The 18551-nt window shown below is 43.7% G+C and overlaps 1 protein-coding gene across 1 annotated transcript in view; it reads right to left on the bottom strand.

Moving 5' to 3' along the window:
* ITGB4 (integrin subunit beta 4) overlaps positions 1-18551 on the bottom strand; it is a 95486-nt gene that overhangs the window by 70815 nt on the left and 6120 nt on the right. Inside the window, exons 2-3 of the mRNA XM_048490781.1 lie at positions 2174-2265; positions 735-817 (exon numbers count right to left, since the gene is read on the bottom strand). Coding sequence (XP_048346738.1) covers positions 735-817; positions 2174-2265 — 175 coding nt within the window. The remainder of the gene's footprint in view (positions 1-734; positions 818-2173; positions 2266-18551) is intronic.

Below are 18551 nucleotides of genomic sequence, written 5' to 3' on the forward strand. Positions count from 1 at the left end.
GCCCCCAGAACGCCCGTGCCACACACACCCAGTCTCCTTGGAGCCACGCCTCTGGTGTTGTCAGAGTTGACGCCGCTGCTGGAATTGAGGAGACAGAAGGCTTTTACTGACTCCAGTGTTTCACTTGACTGTTTTGGCCAGTCGTGGCTATGGCACAGCTTCAGGCTCACTTCTTTACTGAGGATACACAGCAGCTGGAAAAAAAACCCTACTCACCAGCCTCTGAATGCTTTATGTTATTTCTTTGTTGTATTATTATCCTGATGTTACTGCACTGATTTCTGCGTTTGTAATTTGATTCTCTGCATTGCTTAACATGAAATGTCTGATACTTTGTTGCACTGTTCCTCGTTTTTTGTAATACTAGTCCTATTGCTTTGTTTGTGAGATCTCTTGTGCTATTTGATTACAGTGTTTTACACCATGTAATCAGCCTCTCACTGAGAAAGGTGGTCTATAAGCAAAATAAATGAAAGCAAGAGGGATAAAGCTAAAGATGACATGCATCCCCATCTGAAGAAATGCAAGGAAGGACTGGCTTACTAGAGTAGGCAGGGGCAGGGCCCCCACAAGGATAACAGTGCAGAATAAATCTCCTGTGTAATCAAAAGCAATATTGCAAACATGGTACAGAAAAAAAGACCTAAGCGCTTGTGTCCAAAATTCAGCAGAGTTGGACACTGAGACATGTATGTATGAATCTCACATTCTGTGGAAGAGGAGTTCCTTCCTACCTCATCGGTGCAAAAAGAGCAGTCCTTGTTCACTCGGATACATTCAGTGCAGCTTTTTGCTCTGGAAGTCACGCAGGGATTAGCTAGGAGACAGAAGCAACATGTCAGAAATACAGCAAACCAGACTGATCTAGAAATGGGCACAAAAAGGGACATAGAAGGTCTTGCCTCACTCCCATCATGCTTAACAAAGTGCTTTCAAACTTGGCTACAGTGCATGTCAGAGCATTCTACCATCTGATCCAATACTATAATGGCAAGGGAGCAGTTGTTATCACAGGCAAATTGCACTCACCTCATTCACTACAGTCAAAATGAGAAGAATTTGCATACACTATAGTCAAAATGAGGAGGAGGAGGAGGAGGAGAAGGAGAAGGAGAAGAAGAAGGAGTAGTAGTAGAAGTAGAAGTAGTAGTTTGAATTTATACCCCACCTTTCTCTCCTGTAAGGAGACTCAAAGTGGCTTACAAACTCCTTTCCCTTCCTCTCCCCACAACAGACACCTTGTGAGGTGGGTGGGGCTGAGAGAGTTCCGAAGAACTGTGACTAGCTCATGGTCACCCAGTAGGAATATAGGAGTGCAGAAACACAACTGGTTCACCAGATAAGCCTCCACCCCTCAGGTGGAGGAGTAGGGAGTCAAACCAGACCACAGCCACGCAGCCTGGAAAACCCACCACAACCAGTTCTCCAGATTAGAATCCACCTGCTCTTAACCACTACACCACGTTGGCTCTGAGGTAGATAGGTAAGGAGGAATTGCAAAGAACTCATTGTTGTTTTACATTTCTTTGGCCTGCTTGACTGAGTAGAGTTGGAGACTCAGAAAGAAGATGTATCAGAAGAGATATAATTTACTTTATTCAGTTCAGGGACAAATCACAATAAAAATAGTTCACAAACACCGAACTGTTGTGTACTGTATCCATAGCAGGTAAAGAAAAATCTTTACATAATAGACTCATCTTTCAGTGCAGCTATGCCGGATAAAGTTGCTGAACTTAAAATGCAAGTCTTGTCTGTACCATGTTACGTTATTCGCAGAATCTCTTACAGCTAGTAATAAGAGGCCGATTCTGCCTCTGGCTTAAGAGAGGGGCTACATAACACATGAAACTGTCTTCTCTTGATTCAGATCATTGGTCTATCAAGCCAGTGCTGTCTACTCTGACAGAGGTCTTTCCTATCCCCTATGACCAGATTATTCTAGCTGGAGAGGCTGCAGGTAGAATTTGGGACTTTCCGCATGCAAAACAAATGCTCCACCCACTGGCACGACAGATTTTTCCCTTCCTGCAGCAAGAAATTACTAAATCATCACCTTTCCGTAGAGAATAAAGTAGCCCTCAAAATTGTATCCTTGGTTTATCTATCACTGCTTTTAAAACAATTATATATTTTGGCATTTTTTTGGGAAGTAGAGGATGGTGAAACTCACCTCTGTTTCCTTGGCTCAAGCACATGCTATATAGCAGGGACAACAGAAGTAGCCCAGGCAATGACCTTTGGAGCAGCTTGTCCATTCTGTTCCTGAAATGCAAATGCCAACAAACATACATAAATCAGCAATCAAACTACCATTAATACAAGAATAGTCCCAGCAGGTGATCTACAATAAGGCAGTGATACTCACTATGTGGATTGGGAGCTACATGTGGCCTTTCTGGGCACCCAAATATGGCACCTGCATAATGTTTCAGGAAAGTGGACAAGGCCTTTTCCCAATGGGGTTAGTAGTTGGTAGGTGGTTTCCACCTTGAAACAATGCCTAGCCAGGCATTCCTTCTTGCAGAGGAATGGAGCCTCCCTGAAGTGCCAGCCTCATGCCAGAAATGGAAGTAAATATGGCTTTTTTGGTTGATAGTAACAGTGAATGTGATTGTCCATGAGCCATGGAGGAAGTACCACTGAGATAAAAGAAACCTTCCCAGAAGAGAGTTTTCAGCTCACAAAAGTATATGCTGGAATAAATTCTGTTCAGGTGTCACTGGAATAAAACTTTATTCTGTTCTTACACACTAACATGGTTACCTATCTGGAATTGCAGTCATGATGATCAAGCTGTCCAAGAAAATTTAAATCATTATGTATTTAATTTATGGAGTTCACAACACCAATATATCCACTAGCTTGATTGGGTTTTTAAAAAGCATTACATGAATTAATGGAGAAGTCTATCAGTATCTTCTATCCATGACAGGTAAATAAAAATCCCATGTTCAGAAGCAGTCTGTCTCTGAGGCCCCTTCTGCACATGCAGAATAATGCATTTTCAAACCACTTTCACAACTGTTTGCAAGTGGTTTTTGCTATTCCGCACAGCTTCAAAGAGCCTTGAAAGCAGTTTGAAAGTGCATTATTCTGCATGTGCAGAATGAGCCTGAATAGCATAGGCTGGAAACAGGGGAGGAATATTGCCTTCATGCCCTGCTTGGCAGCCATAGAAGCATATGGCCAGATGCTGTTTCAAACAAAGTGCTGGATCTATCCACCCAGGGTTCTTCTTGTGGCCTTTATGAAAACTTTCATCTATGATAGTTCCAGATGATCAAGGAATCAAGCAAGGATGAAGTGAGTTGAAAGGGAGGGAACGTTTTCTAGTAAAATGTGATGTTTTTCATCCTGAAATAATGTATTGTAAAAAACTGGAAGGGCTGTTACCACTGGTATGCAGAAGGGTGTGAAGTGTATTATTCCAAGCAAACACAAGTGACCCGGGAAAACATGAGTGATGGAATTCTTCAACAATCCTGAGTGAATAAGTATCTGTCTATAAATGTCTATAGGACTACCTGAACTCTGCCCTGAAAGATATAAGATTTTGTGCCCAAAATCCGTGATCTGTTCAAATTATGTACGTATTTGCTTATTCTCCTTCCCTTCTCCTGCTTCTACTAAGATTGGTGCAGGGCAAAAAGCTGTACAGCACACTGAAGTCACACTCCTAATGACTAGGTTTAGATTTGCCTAGGCCAGGGATGGCCAACCTATGGCGCTCCAGATGTTCATGGACTACAGTTCCCATCAGCCCCTGTCAGCATGGGCAATCCCTGGCCCCTCAATGATGCGGCTGGCCTCCACGCGGGCCAGGACTTTTACAGCCCTGGCCCCTGCCTGGTGGAACACTCTTCCTCCAGCTGTCCAGGCCCTGCGGGATCTTGGTGAGTTCCGCAGGGCCTGCAAGACAGAGTTGTTCCACCGGGCCTTTGGAGTGTCCAGCCGCTGATATAAGTGCCCCCGCCTCCTCCTACATTTTGGGCCCATTACCATCTATGAGCCCACTCTTTTTCTCCCCTTCTGGGAGAGTTTAACAGGGATTGTTGCGGGCATTGCTGTTATTAGTCGTTCTTAATTGCTGCATTTTAACTTAAATTATTTACAGTCTATTATGTAACTGTTATTTTATGTTGTTCACCGCCCAGAGCCCTTCGGGGGTTGGGCGGTCTATAAGACTGAGAAATAAAATAAATAAATAAATAAATTGGAGTGCCATAGGTTGGGCACTCCTGGCTAGGCATTCCCTTTATACTTTCAAGCCTATTTTCAGAGTCTGAGGGATTAGACTCTTATTTTACTTTGCAAAACAAAATTCTGATTCCACACTCAGAAAAAATTAGGGTTGAAGCAGTGCAGTTCCAGAACCACAGATTTCCATATTATAATTATGTGATAGAGGTAACTGAACCAGATTCTGTCTTAGATTCCTGGAGAAAAGGTCCATCAATGAGTACCAATCATGGTGACTAAAGGGAACCTCCATATTCAGGGGCAACACACCTCTGACCCCACGTTCTGGAAAGTAGCAGCAAGGAGATGTTCTTGACCTCTTTGCTGGCACTCCATGGCACTTTGTCAGTCTGGCTTTTGTGTGAAACTAGATGTTGGACTACATAGACCACTGATCTCATGTACTAATTTCTGCAACAGAGATGGTACTTGGAAGGAGGGGATGGCATTAACACGAGACAATCACATGAAGGTCTGTCTATGAGACAGACCCACAGCTGCCTTCCCTGTAGTATTTTGAACACTGTTGTGGGGGTTGCATGTTTAAATGTTTCTTTCTCCCCAACAAAACCCTTCACATAGAAAATTAGTATGTCAGGAAAACATCTAGATTCAACTTATCTCCCTGCCATGTTGTTTTCAGGGGGATGTATGAAGAACTACAGCAGCAATGAACTAAGGTGGTACAGTCCAAGAAAAGAATCACTATCCACTGGAACCTAAATCGTGAGTCGTGTTTTAGGAAAGCTTTACTTCAGTCTAGCTTCTGGAGGCAGCCTGCAAATTTTGCAATGAGCAGCACTTTTAACTCCTGAAAGGTAATTTTGCTTATCTTCAATTGCAGAGAAGCTGAGGAATTTGCTTTATCTTGAACTAGCAAACCTGACCTTTATTAACCTTATTATAATTGCAATGACATCATTTTGGATGCCTCAAAGAGAGAGGTGGGGGGACGTGGCCAAAGGAAAAGCAAATATGAAGAAGAGGAATCAATCTCAAAACCCTGGAATGTGCTTGTTGGAACAGAGACTTAACAAGTTTGGCCTGGCCAAGGAAGAAAGAGCTCAGCACTGTCGGACTTCTATTATATACACAATTAATCGGCGGCCAGTAGAGCAGCATTGGGACAGGGCCTGGCTAATTCAAGGCGTGCAGCTCTTTGTGTACATGATTCACAGTTAGAACAAGCACCTCCTTTTCCTGAAGTTGGGGCCTACTAGATTTATGAGAGTCTGCGAAGAAGAAAAACAAGGTAACTCTCAAAACAAGCCCCTCCTTTCATCCATTTCCTATTGTGCTAACCATTTCCAGAATGGCACAAACCAAAAAAGAATGTCAGGAGGGGCACGGAAAATATCAAGTTTCCATAGGAAGTCCTGGCTTAGAGCCTGTGGCAGGGCCCCTACCAACCTTACTGTTTACACCCTTCACATTCTGCGGTGTGAAGTTGGTTATAAAATGTTGACCCATCAAGACAATATTTTTCTCCATCTGCCACATCTTTGCAAGGTTTTATCTAATTATAACATATTCCAATATGATGCTGGAAATTCCCCGATTAGAAACTTCTATCAATATAAAAAAGCAGAAAGTGTGAACTTAAATCTGTGACAAAGCTCTTTTCTGTGAAATTGTCAGCTACTTTTTAAACTGAAAATATTTATACTCTGCACTCTCAAACAAATTGGTTCTCAAAGCAGTCTGCAAATGTATAAAAACACATACTCATATTTTGATGAGTTGAATTCTGCAGAAAAATCTGCAGACTGAATCACAGCATGAAGCATGAGAAAAGGGGATCATGTTAAATCAACACCCACTCCCTCATATTGTGGTATATTTTGTACAGGAAGAGGTTGTTGTGGGTTTTCCAGGCTTCCTTTGACAGTACAAAAAAGAGGTTACTTCCACATGGGGACAATCGTCTATTGTGGAGTCATTGATGCTGCAAATGGAGAGGCATTGAAAGCAACAATGGAGTGTCCACACTGAAATTCTCCATCTTTTCTATTCTTTTCTCTCTATACCTTTGCACCTCAATTTTTCCCTTCCTGTATATTGCTGAAAGGTTTTTTGTTTTCTTAAACATCAATAGAAGGTGTATTGCTGTACCTTTTAAAAGGCAAGAAGTTCACCAGAATGGGGGCGGGGGGGGGAAGAAAATGACAGATGTAAAGATACAGGGAGGGGAAATGATGCTGACAGGTGGGCAAACCCACTTTATGTCCGGTCTTTCTGGAGGATGCTTGGGAAACATAGGGGCAAACCTCTCGAAACCACAGAATGCGATGGAAGATGCGCAAGTGGAGAATGAAACCCTGCTCTAGTTTGAGATCCAGTGAACAGCAAATCATCCATGTGGAAGGAGACTCAGGCAAAGTTAATGTCTCTGGGTCCATCCATAAAACAGCACAATTTTCCTGTACCTGTCAGAGTCTCAAATATCCTCTAAAATCCAGGGATAGGATCATGGTGTGTGTGCAGGGGGTGGGGTGGGGGTTCAAGCTGCTGGAGAAAGGGGAGGCAAGAAAACCGTACTTCATGAGCACAAGTCATTTTGCCCATGGAAATGCTAGTTAGGGTCTAACACTTTGATTTTAATTCTGTAATTATGGTGGTACATTTCTGGACTTTTAAAAATATTATTTTTGGGTTTGCTGAATAACAGAAATCCAGTTTTGCTTAAGCTTCCATTGACTACTTCGCAGTCCTTTGCAATTAGTAAATACTTTATGCATTAGGCAGTGGAACAATATTGAACATGAAATTATCCACAGCATATTGTGGAGAAACATGCCCATTGTTTCCCTCTCCCAAAAATGAATGAATAATACTTTTGAAAATGGGTATGCTTTTGTAGACTGCAACAGAGCATGGATCAGTAAGGAAATTAAAAACCTTGAAGTTTTCTGCCAACATACTTCCCTGAGTCTTTCCCAGACTGCTTGCATGTCCTCAGACCAATTTGTTCTCTAATGCAATTCCATGATGTATAATAATTATTTTTCATGACCAGGATTTTTCAGAAATGGTTAAAGGAGTTCCTATCTGTCTTTGATTATTCTTGAAACACCTTTTCTGTTCCTTGTCAATATATGCTACATGGAATTACTCTCACTGGCAGTTTATGCACAGGTCTCTGCCTCACAGCAATAGTGAATGTATGTTTAGGCAATATTTCTTGTACAAACTTATTTCCCCGAGCCCCGCTTTCACTTTTCAATTTCCCTACACCAAGCAACACCACCTTAAGCACAAGTTTAATTTTCTTCACCACCAGTGATGGTCATTTGCCAGAGAGCCCAATTTTGCCCCGGACATTTTTCTTCCACCCACTGTCAAACGACCTAGCTTCACCTCTCTCATTCCCTCACACTCCTGTGCATGCCTCCCCCCACCCTTGTGGCTGCCTCCTTCCTCTTCTGCCCTGATCACTCCCCACCCCCGCCAACTGTTTTCTGACTCAGATGGGAAGCATTTGGACACAGAAAGATTATTGTTAGTCTGCTTAGACAGAAGGAAGACAAGTCTGCTTGCGCTACACAGAACACATCGCCAGCATTGCAGCCAGTAGGGAAAAGGGAGGATCAGGGATCGGTGGAGTGTGCCAAAAGCCAGATCAGTGGGCAAACAGTGGGCAAATAATATTTTCAGATTCGTTATTACTTAAGAAATTATTATTTATTATAGTGCAATATCAATATATCAATATAAACAGAGAATCATTGCAAAATTGCTGTTTTTTATTGCATTTGAAACTGTGATGTTTGGCTCCAAATGGTGGATCAGCCATTTCCCCCACTCTCTCACTTCCACCAGCCTTTGCAGTTAGCAACAGGTTTTTTTTTTTTGGGGGGGGGGGGGATGTCTGTAAGATGAATTACAAATGGCAGGCTATAATGGGAATGTTAGATTGTGGTGATGTCCCCCCAGTGTCATGACAAAGGTTTATCCCACCCTCCCAAAAAGCACCAACATTATTGCAAGAGGATTTCTCCTGCAGGGGTTGGATAAGCACTTGCATGGGAGTCTACCCCCCCACCCTCCGGTGGTAAAAAGAGAGCTCCCCCCGAATCTCAGTAGCAAAATTGTGATATAAATTGTGATTACATCAGATATTTGAATTATTATAGCTATTGGACTACTAAGATGAGGTAATTTTTTAGGGGGGGAGGGGTATCCAATCAAATCCAATGGTAACATGCATGGGGCTGGACTGGGCTGTACAGGGCGGAACTGTCAGTCCAGTGAACATAATGCCGTTCAGCTGGGCCACAAGAAATGCTCCAAATCCCAGCGTAAAGGGTAATGCCTGCCCTGCTGCAGACAGGGCGAGAAGCTCAAGTCAATGGGTAATAACAGCAAACATTCCCCAGTGCAAAGACTGCACAGCGAATGCTCCTTCTGGTTGTGGCAAGCTCCCTGTGCATGATGGGCGACTGTCTTTCAGCTCCAGCAAAGGTTTGCTTGAAAGATGTAGTGCTCAACAGGTAAAGAAGCAATTAAGTGAATGACCAGCCCTGAGACACAATGAAAAGCTGAGGGTGTGTCTTACATTGTCACATTAGTGACATGGCGGTGCCTTGGATGGCGGACACTTTCTATAAGGTCTTGTGGCTTATAGGTAAAGGTCTTGTGGGTCTTGTGGCTCAACAGGTAAAGAAGCATACTAGAGTGAATGAAAGCCGTTCCGGAGACGCTAATAGAAAAGCTACGAGGGTAATGTCTTACATTGACACATTAGTGACATGGCGGTGAGTTGGATGGCGGAGACTTTCTATAAGGTCTTGTGGCTTATAGGTAAAGGTCTTGTGGGTCTTGTGGCTCAACAGGTAAAGAAGCAATTAAGTGAATGACCAGCCCTGAGACGCAATGAAAAGCTGAGGGTGTGTCTTACATTGTCAACATTAAGAGCACATGCTGATTGCTTAACTTGGGATTGGCCAGGACACTTCTCTTTAAGCGCGGTCTCTGTGCTTATAGGTGCTGTCTTGTAGTCTTTGTGGCTCAACAGGTGGTCTGTGGTAGCAATTATGAATGGAGCCAGCTTCCCTAGAGCCTTAAATGAAAAGCCGCTGAGGGTGTAATTCTATCTTACATTGTCACATTAAGTGACATGGCAGTACATTTATAGATGCATGAGACCCACTTTCTTATAGCGCCTTGTGGCTTATAGAGTACAAAGGTCTTTGTGGGTCTTGTGGCTCAACAGGTAAAGAAGCAATTAAGTGCAATTAAGATAGCCAGTTCCCGGAGGGGCGCTAACAGAAAGCTGAGGAGTGTAATGTCTTTACATTGTCAATCCCATTGAAGTGACATAAAGCGGTGCCTATATGGATGTTAAGCGGACAATTTCTATAAGGTCTTGCTTGGCTTATAGGTGCAAAAAGCTGTCTTGTGGAGTCTGTGCTCCGGCTCAACAGGTAAAGAAGCAATTAAGTGAATGACCAGCCCTGAGACACAATGAAAAGCTGAGGGTGTGTCTTACATTGTCACATTAGTGACATGGCGGTGCCTTGGATGGCGGACACTTTCTATAAGGTCTTGTGGCTTTTTTTACAGTAAAGCCCTTGCTGGAGTCTTGTGGCTCAACAGGTAAAAAGAAGCAATTAGAGTGAATGACCGCTGCGCCCTGAGCATCGTCACGAAAAAAAAAAAGTTGAAGTGTAAAGCCCTATTCACATTGTCAATATTAGTGACATATGTGCCAGATGGATAGTGGAACCCCCACTTTCTATAAGGTCTTGTGAAGCTGCTTATAGGTAAAGGTCTTGTGGGTCTTGTGGCTCAACAGGTAAAGAAGCAATTAAGTGAATGACCAGCGATGGGACAAGAGGAGAGGAGGGTGTGTCTTACATTGTCACATTAGTGACATGGCGGTGCCTTGGATGGCGGACACTTTCTATAAGGTCTTGTGGCTTATAGGTAAAGGTCTTGTGGGTCTTGTGGCTCAACAGGTAAAGAAGCAATTAAGTGAATGACCAGCCCTGAGACACAATGAAAAGCTGAGGGTGTGTCTTACATTGTCACATTAGTGACATGGCAGTGCCTTGGATGGCGGACACTTTCCATAAGGTCTCGTGGCTTTTCAAAATTTCACTCTTCAGAATCTCTGGTATCAAGAGTTGAGTCTGAGAATATGCAAAGCATATGTCCTTCCATTTTTGCTTTTAAATGGAGATAGGTAGTGTAAACCCAGGAAAACTTCAGGTTGAAAACAAATGCCACAGTTTTAAAGTGATCATACAGCGCTCAGTCCAAATATACTTTTCCTCTGCAAGGCTGAGCAATAAAAAATGGAACTGCAGAAACCAGTCATGTGAAACTGGTCTCATAAAGTCACCAAGAAACCTCCCCATAAACCACAGAGCACTTCCGTAGTTAAAAAAAATAATAGAGTAATAAATGAACAGATAAGCTGATGGATGTTCATACGATGCTCTAAAAAAGGAGGACAGTATAGAGGAGAAAAGTAAGACTGATGTCTGAACGAACACTTGATTTGTTGTTACACATATTTGTTATTGCAAGACTGGATGGAAAACATGCTCAACTGAAGATGAGAGATGTGCTGTGATATTATGTTTGCCTTCCTTCCCAGTTTCTTCCCAAAACAATAGAACTGTAATGCCATCAGGCTTTATTCACAGTGCACTGATGACTCAAAGTGACAAATCTACAAAATACCACATTTCTACAAAGGGATGGCCTGATTACTCTACTAATTTTTAACGCTGGCAGTGTGGATCATCTTAAAGTGTCATCTTAAAGTGTCATCTTAAATATGGTGCTATATCCCTCCCTTTGAATGAGGTTTGGAGAGAGGGGCAGGATTTAGCCTTTGGCAGGCAGGAAGGGAGAGCCAGTCTACCAGCTTTGGCTCCACCTCTTTTGGCTCCAACCAAAGTATGACTCTGCCTCTTCCTAGGGCAGTCCAGTTATCTCCCAAGGTCCAACAAATGCCTTGCCCTGCTTGGGTCTCCTGTTGTTTCAGTGTCAAGTGGTGACAGTGCTGCTGTTGGTGCTCAGCCAGTCACTGACCAACAGAGAGGAGCACTGTATGGGCAAGGGGTCAGGGACCTATATTCAGCACACACACTCAGATGCAATTGGTATGGTCAACAGTGACTGGCTGCTGATCCACAGCAAAAATAACAGCAGGTACAATGGGACAAAGCCATATAGCCAACAGGAACAACTAGGTTACTCAAAACCCAAAGATGAGTGCACACATATGCAAAATATATCATCTCAAATGTCCTGAAAGAAAACCACAAAAAAGGCTCACCCTTCACTGCATTGGCTCACCTGCCCACTGCCATCCTGGATTGGTCTGGGCACCTTCTCTGCCAGCCTCAGAATGGGAAGAAGAGGAGGTTCAGCACCCTGGTCTTCTTCCTTCTTCCCAAGTGAGCATATCTATGATCCCACTCTCCCTGTATGTTCCACCCAGTTTTTCCTCCCTGTGCTGGTTGGAAGCCTCCCTTATCCTTGGCCCCAGCCCCTGGGAATTGGCCCCAGTCAGGGTTCAGCTCAGCCCCTTCCTGGAAGAACTAAAAAGAGAGTAGGTATCCACTCTCAGGGCTGCTTGTCCTTTGCTCTCTCTCTCCTGGGCTTTAAAGGTATCAGGTCCCACCTCCCTCCCTCCTCCATCTTCCTCTTACCCTGGCCCTTTCCAGCTGCTGGCCTTTGTCTCTGAAGGCCAACCCTGAGGTGTGCATGTTTCCAGCCTTTTCTCCAGCAGTGGTGGGAACCCCTGCTTGGTTGGACCTCGCTCCCGCCTGTCCTATTGGGCAGGTCACTGCTCCTGGGTTCCCTGTTGCCTCCACCACACCCCCTACATTGGGTAAGAGTCCTACAGGTTTTGCATTGTGTGTGGCTCTCCCAGAGCGTAACAGTGCAATCCTAAGGAGAGTTACTCCAGTCTAAGCCTATTCATTTAAATAGACTTAGACTGGAGCAACTCTGCATAGGATTTCATTGTACGTTAGGGATGGGAGATAGACTTGGAGAGATGCATTGGAACAAAAGGGAGAGCATGAGAAATTAGGGAAAAGGTGGCCTAGAAATCATTATTTTTGGCATGACAATCCAACAAAGGAAGTGGCCACTTCAACAATAGTATGGCTCCCATTTGTACGGAGAAAGCAGGTAATGTGGAAACTAAAGTTACAGATGCTTCCTGCATGCCCAGCTGACCCCTTCTGTGGAGACACATCAAGCTTTGGTTCACCTGCTAACTCAGCATGAAACACCTGAAATCACAATGGGACTACTCTGCCAAATTGTGCTACCTTTTCTGCAGGTCCTGTGCCTTTCCGTATGTAACCAGTTATGAATCCTATAAGGAATCCTATAAGGAATCATACAGGACATTGACAGATGGCATTTCAATTATTTCTATAGCATGTAGCCACACCTTTGCTGGCAGTGGGAAAATGAACTCCTAAAATTAACTGAAAAGCCACCTCCAGTATTTCAAGAATGGTAACTGGGTAGCTTAGATCAACCAAACAAATACTTGAAGTCAAATCATCTGTAAGCCTGAGGACAGAGCAGGTGTGGGGCAGTTTAATAAGGACACAGCAACTGCAATTTAGGAATGTTTTGAATTCTGGGTTTGGCCTGTTTTCTCTCAGGCTGTGGGCCCATTCCAAAAGCAGCAAAAGAAGAACATTCTCAGATGTCCTTCTGGAAACTGCTCCATATTTGTCATTCACAGACATGAATCTTGGAGGATCAAATGAGGGCTAACAATTTTTTCAGTACCAAACATCAGTTCTGGCTAGCTACAGACCCAGCATGGTACAGTGGTTAAGATTGGCAGACTCTAATAAATAAAAGGACTCTACTAATAAAGGGAAACATTTCTTCACGCAATGCGTGATTGGTGTTTGGAATATGCTGCCACAGGAGGTAGTGATGCCCACTAACCTGGATAGATAGAGGAGAAGTCCATCTATGGCTACCAGTCTTGATCCTCGATCCTCGATTGCAAATGCCTTAGCAAACCAGCTGCTCGGGAGCAGCAGCAGCAGAAGGCCATTGCTTTCACATCCTGCATGTGAGCTCCCAAAGGCCTCTGGTGGGCCACTGCGAGTAGCAGAGTGCTGGACTAGATGGACTCTGGTCTGATCCAGTAGGCTCTTTCTTATGTTCTTATGACTCTATTCTGGAGACTGGGTTTGATTCCCCACTCCTCTAAATAAAGCCTTCTGGCCAACTGTGGGCCAGCCACCATCTCTCAGAACTCTCTCAGAACTAGCAGAGGCAGGCAATGGCAAAGCACCTCTGAATGTCTCTTGCCTTGAAAACCATATGGAGTTGCCAGAAATCAGCTGGGTCTTGATGGCAATTTTGGCTAGAGAGCTATGAGACACTCATAATTGGGGTAGAGTTTTGGAATCAGAACATTCCCCACATAATACTCCAGAAAAAACTGAATATTTGATTAAAAAATAAACTTTCACTTAATCTGTTGCTCACTGCAGCTCTGTTGATGGAAGAGACTAGAGAAGAGGGGCTGGTTTCTGAGCCTTGGAGGCATATGCCACAGTCACATTCTTAGACTTCATTCTTCAAAAACCAGAAACAAGCATTCCAATGTTATGGGCTGATGCCACAGATGTCGTACTAAAGTAGCTGCTGAGGCAAAGGGCTCGTGCACGCAATTCTTCTGAGATTTGAGAATGCCCTGTAACTCTTTGGTTGCAGGGATACAGCTCTCCCTTAGAATCTGTTGTGCTTCTTATAGGAAAGCTGGACTTCCCAAGTCCATTTTTGTGTGGCTGGTACAATGAGGTTGCTGTGTGTACTTGTGACTTCACTGCCATTAGACAGGATTGCACATGCCCACCCAATAATTACCTTGAAGATTTAGCATTCTGTGATTTCAGGGTTGAGTCTCTAAGGGAAAAGAGCACTTTCATTTCAGGAAGTTATACACAGTTCCCATTTGCACCAGGATCTAGGGCAGGGGTAGGGAACCTGCGGCACGAGAGCCGCATGCAGCTCTTCTGCCCTTGCACTGTGGCTCCACAAGCCAAGCCGCCGGCCCCATCCTTGCCCACCCTGCAGGCAGCAGGGCGGGCGCACCAACTGCCCACGGTTGGCTGGGCCGTGCTGCGGGCTTCCCCTCCCGCCCGCCCCATTGGAGCAGGGCGGGCGCTTTCCCGGCGGCCAGCGAGGCCGAGCCGCCGGCTTCATCCGTGCCCGCCCTGCAGGGAGCAGGGCAGGCGCATCCATGCACTTCTCAGAATGAGCGGAGTAAAAAGTAACAAAAACCCTATATATATAGTGTTATCTTTATTTTAAATGTCAAAAATGATTTGCAGCTCCAAGTGTTTTCTTTTCCCGTGGAAAATGGGTCCAAATGGCTCTTTGAGTGTTAAAGGTTCCCTACCCCTGATCTAGGGCTTCTAAGGGCCAGGAACCCCCATTAGATGCTGAAGAAAGCCCACCTTCTTTCAGCTCATTGCTAGATGAATGGCACAGTTGTGCAAGAGTCAATGGCAGCTTCGGTGTTTTGACTGCATTCAGGGCTGCTTTCACTCCTGGGTGGTTTTCCTAGGTAGTCCAGTTGTTGATGTGATTCTGTGTGAATTGCCCTTGCAACAGAGATTCCAGGCAGCCCAGGGTGATCCATTGTGTGTTTTTGTTTCCCTTTCGCATCTGATGTGCATTGACTCCCTCACCCCATTCTCATTTGACCCTCAGGATTCTCTATCCACCCTTTTAAATGTTTCTTTATTTTGAGGAGCATGGGTATCATTGCATAGAAATAACACAATACTTTAAGAAACTTTTTTTAAAAATGTCCCCATATTTGTAGACATCTCTGATGATTCCTTTCCTCATACCTAAACCAGGCAGGCTGAACTGTGGGTGATTCTTTTCTGTTTTTAGAAAAACCTCTGGGGACACAAGTAACTCTGGATAGGAATAATACAACTCTTTTCATAATAATAATATTTGTGTCCCATCAAGTTGCATGCAACCAACTCATGGTGAGCCCAGGACCACAGAGTTCTCAAGGCATGAGATGAGCTGAGATGGGTTTCCGTTGGCTTCCTCTGCACAGCAATTCCAGGCTTCCTTGGTGGCTTCCCATCCAAGTACTAACTATGGCTGGACATGATTAGCTTATAGGCTCTGATGAGATCAGGACAGTCAAATCTATTCAGGCTGTTACAATATCTTTAACAGCCTTTTACAAACCCTCCACAATCCCTTCTGTCTAAAAAGCAGGCAATTCTCTCCTGTTATGTTAATTTCTGCAGAGGACTGGCCCTTTGCTGCTGTCAAAAAATGAAAACAGTCATTGACAAGCAATTATGCTGTTCTGCCTTCAGACCCAAGAAACTGCTTTTGCCAGTGGTGTCCTGCCCAGGAAATACCGTTGTTTTTTCAGGTTTGAAATAAAGCAGATCTTTTTGTGGCAGGAATGGGCTGTTAGCAGTCTGTTCGCGTATGAAGAACATCATGTTGAAACATTTTTTTAAAAACCCTGCACATTTTTTAAAAAACCCTGCACTAGGTGGCTGAAATGTGTGAAATCCTTGGCATGAAAGCAGCCTGAGAGGATGAATCCCAATGTTAGCCTGAGAGGATGAATTGTCTGTTAAGACTCTTATGGCCAAATGTTTTAGCACATAGTCTTGAGTTGCAACCCTGTGGTTAGTTATGCATGTTGAAGCCCACAAACTTAAATGAAGCCGACAAATTTAAATGGAACTAAGGCCACGGCTTCCATTACAATTGAATGGACAGCTGCAGCTGTAGGACCTAAATAAATAAATGTGATCTTTAATCAGTAATAATCAGGATAATATTATCCCTTTTGGGGGTTCAATCCATACATCCAGGAATAGGAATACAGATGGGCTTCTAGATACAAATATGGGGCTCAAGAGAAAAGGGGCATCTTTCATATTAGATGAGTTTTGATTTATACCCCGCTGTAAAGAGACTCGAGGCAGCTTAGAAACTCCTTCCCTTCTCCTCCCCACAACAGATACCTTGTGAGGTAGGTGGGGCTGAGAGAGGCCTGAGACAACTGTGACTAGCCCAAGGTCACCCAGCAGGTTTCATGTGGAGGAGCAGGGAAACAGAGATCAGTTCACCAGATAAGAGTTCGCTGCTCGTGTGGATGAGTGGGGAATCAAACCCAGTTCTCCACATTACAGTACACTGCTCTGAACTACTTTACCATGCTGGTGTGGTTCTCGTACACAAGTAGAACTGCCAGAGTGGAGTAGTGGTTAGGGTGCTGTATTAGGTTCAGGGGATTCCTCATTCCGCCATGGATGCCTGCTGAGTGGCCTTGGGCCAGTACTGTGCTCTCGGGCTAGCCTACCTCACAGGTTTGTTGTGAGGATAAAATTGAGGGGAACAATGAAAGCTATTTTGGAGGTTCATTGGGGAGAAAATCAGGGTTAAAATGAAGTAACACAAGTAAATAAATACAAAGGCATCTCCTTTGGGTAAGACAAGGAACAGACTTAAGTCTATGTAACTGGATACAAAATTGCAGATTCTGATTAAACAATAGAATAGAATTTAACCAAGATTTCCTTTCTTTCTCTGACTTAAATTTGAAATAAGGATCTGTATTTTTTTTTGGCTTACACGGGATGCTTCAACTATTGTTTGTTTATTTTTTGTTAGAGGTAAAAAGGTAAAGGTGGTCCCCTATGCAAGCACCAGGTCATTACTGATACATGGGGTGATGTCATATCATGATATTTACAAAGCAAACAATGTTTATGGGGTGGTTTGCCATTGTCCTCCCCAGTCATCTATACCTTACACCCAGCAAGTTGGGTACTCATTTTACTGACTTTGGAAGGATGGGAGGCTGAGTCAGCCTTAAGCCAACTACTTGAAACCAACTTCCATCATCACAGTCAAATTCAGGTCATGAGTAGAGCTTTGAGTGCAGTACTACAGCTGACCACTCTGTGACATCTCTCTCTCTCTCTCTCTCTCTCTCTCTCTCTTTGCTAAAGACAACATAAAAATTTGAAAATCTTCCTGCTACGCTACCTGACTGGAAAAGTATGAAAAGGTAAGATTAGAGATCATGAAAACACTCGCAGTTTAGCTCTTTCTAACAACTGCCACTCTTCCAAGAATCAGGATGGGTCAAGGCGTAAAACAGAGTTTGAAGTTTGTACTCCTTTCAGTCTAACCATTTCCCATATTTAAAGTAATTACACTGCCCAAGAAGCTGCACAATGTATAATAAAGTCTTGCCACTTTCAAAAACCTGCCTCAATATGCAAGCTTGGCTTGCTCCAAATCCAAATATACATTTTAATACCTAAATCAAATATGTTTATGGTTTTTGGTAGACTTAATTTATTTACCTAAGTTATCTACTATCATGAAGTTTAGAAAGGGTGAAAGAATCTATGCCATACAAGTATCATATTTAGTGGGAGACTAAGGAAACAGTCCTCAGGACACTTTCTAGTGGTAAGCCCACTGAATAACATGGGACATGCTTCCACTGAATAACATGGGACATGCTGTTTAAGCTTCCTCACTAAATGTATGACAGTACAGGCAAAGGTAAACTGCATTCAAACTGCCACACCATGATTTTTAAATATTTTGAATCAGTGACTGAACACAGACCTGGAAAAGGTTGTGCCAGGGCCGGATTTAGATGAAGAGAGGCCCTAGCTAGGCTATTCCACTTGTGAGGCCCCTCCCAATCCCACACCCTCACAAGTAGAGGAAAATAGAAGTGTCTTAAATTACGACAGAGGTTAAAATTCCTAAACTCCAAATTCCTCCTCTAAAGGACATAAGATGTTATTGTTAAATAGTGCTAAACAGAATAATTATTAAACAGTATTATTCTGAAATGAAGTGCAAGGAAAATTACTTAAGCGTTGCTTAGAGATTACAGTGCATTATGATAGCACATGTAAGAAAGGCTTAGGACAGTGTCAAAAATATTATACACCTTGGTCAGAGGCCTCATAGATTTTGAGACTCTTGGCTTCAGCCAGCCAAGCCTATAGGTAAATCCAGCACTGGCTTGAGCCAAAGAGCCCTGTATTTTACACCACCAGGACAGAGATTTCAGCTGGAGGTTTCATGAGCAGCTTTCTGATTCAGTGTCACTGATGGCCATCCCACAGCAACCCTCAGATGGCATTCGGAAAATGGGTTCATTTAGAGCAGTCTGATTTAGTAGGCCTGCTTTGTTCAAGGGGGGTTATGTCCAGGAAAGTATTTGAGGGCCAATTACCCACGGCTGGTTCTGCCCCGCCCTGGTGCAAAAGTTGCGCCAGAAGCAC

Source organism: Sphaerodactylus townsendi, linkage group LG03, assembly GCF_021028975.2.
Source record: "Sphaerodactylus townsendi isolate TG3544 linkage group LG03, MPM_Stown_v2.3, whole genome shotgun sequence".
Taxonomy (NCBI): Eukaryota; Metazoa; Chordata; class Lepidosauria; order Squamata; family Sphaerodactylidae; genus Sphaerodactylus; species Sphaerodactylus townsendi.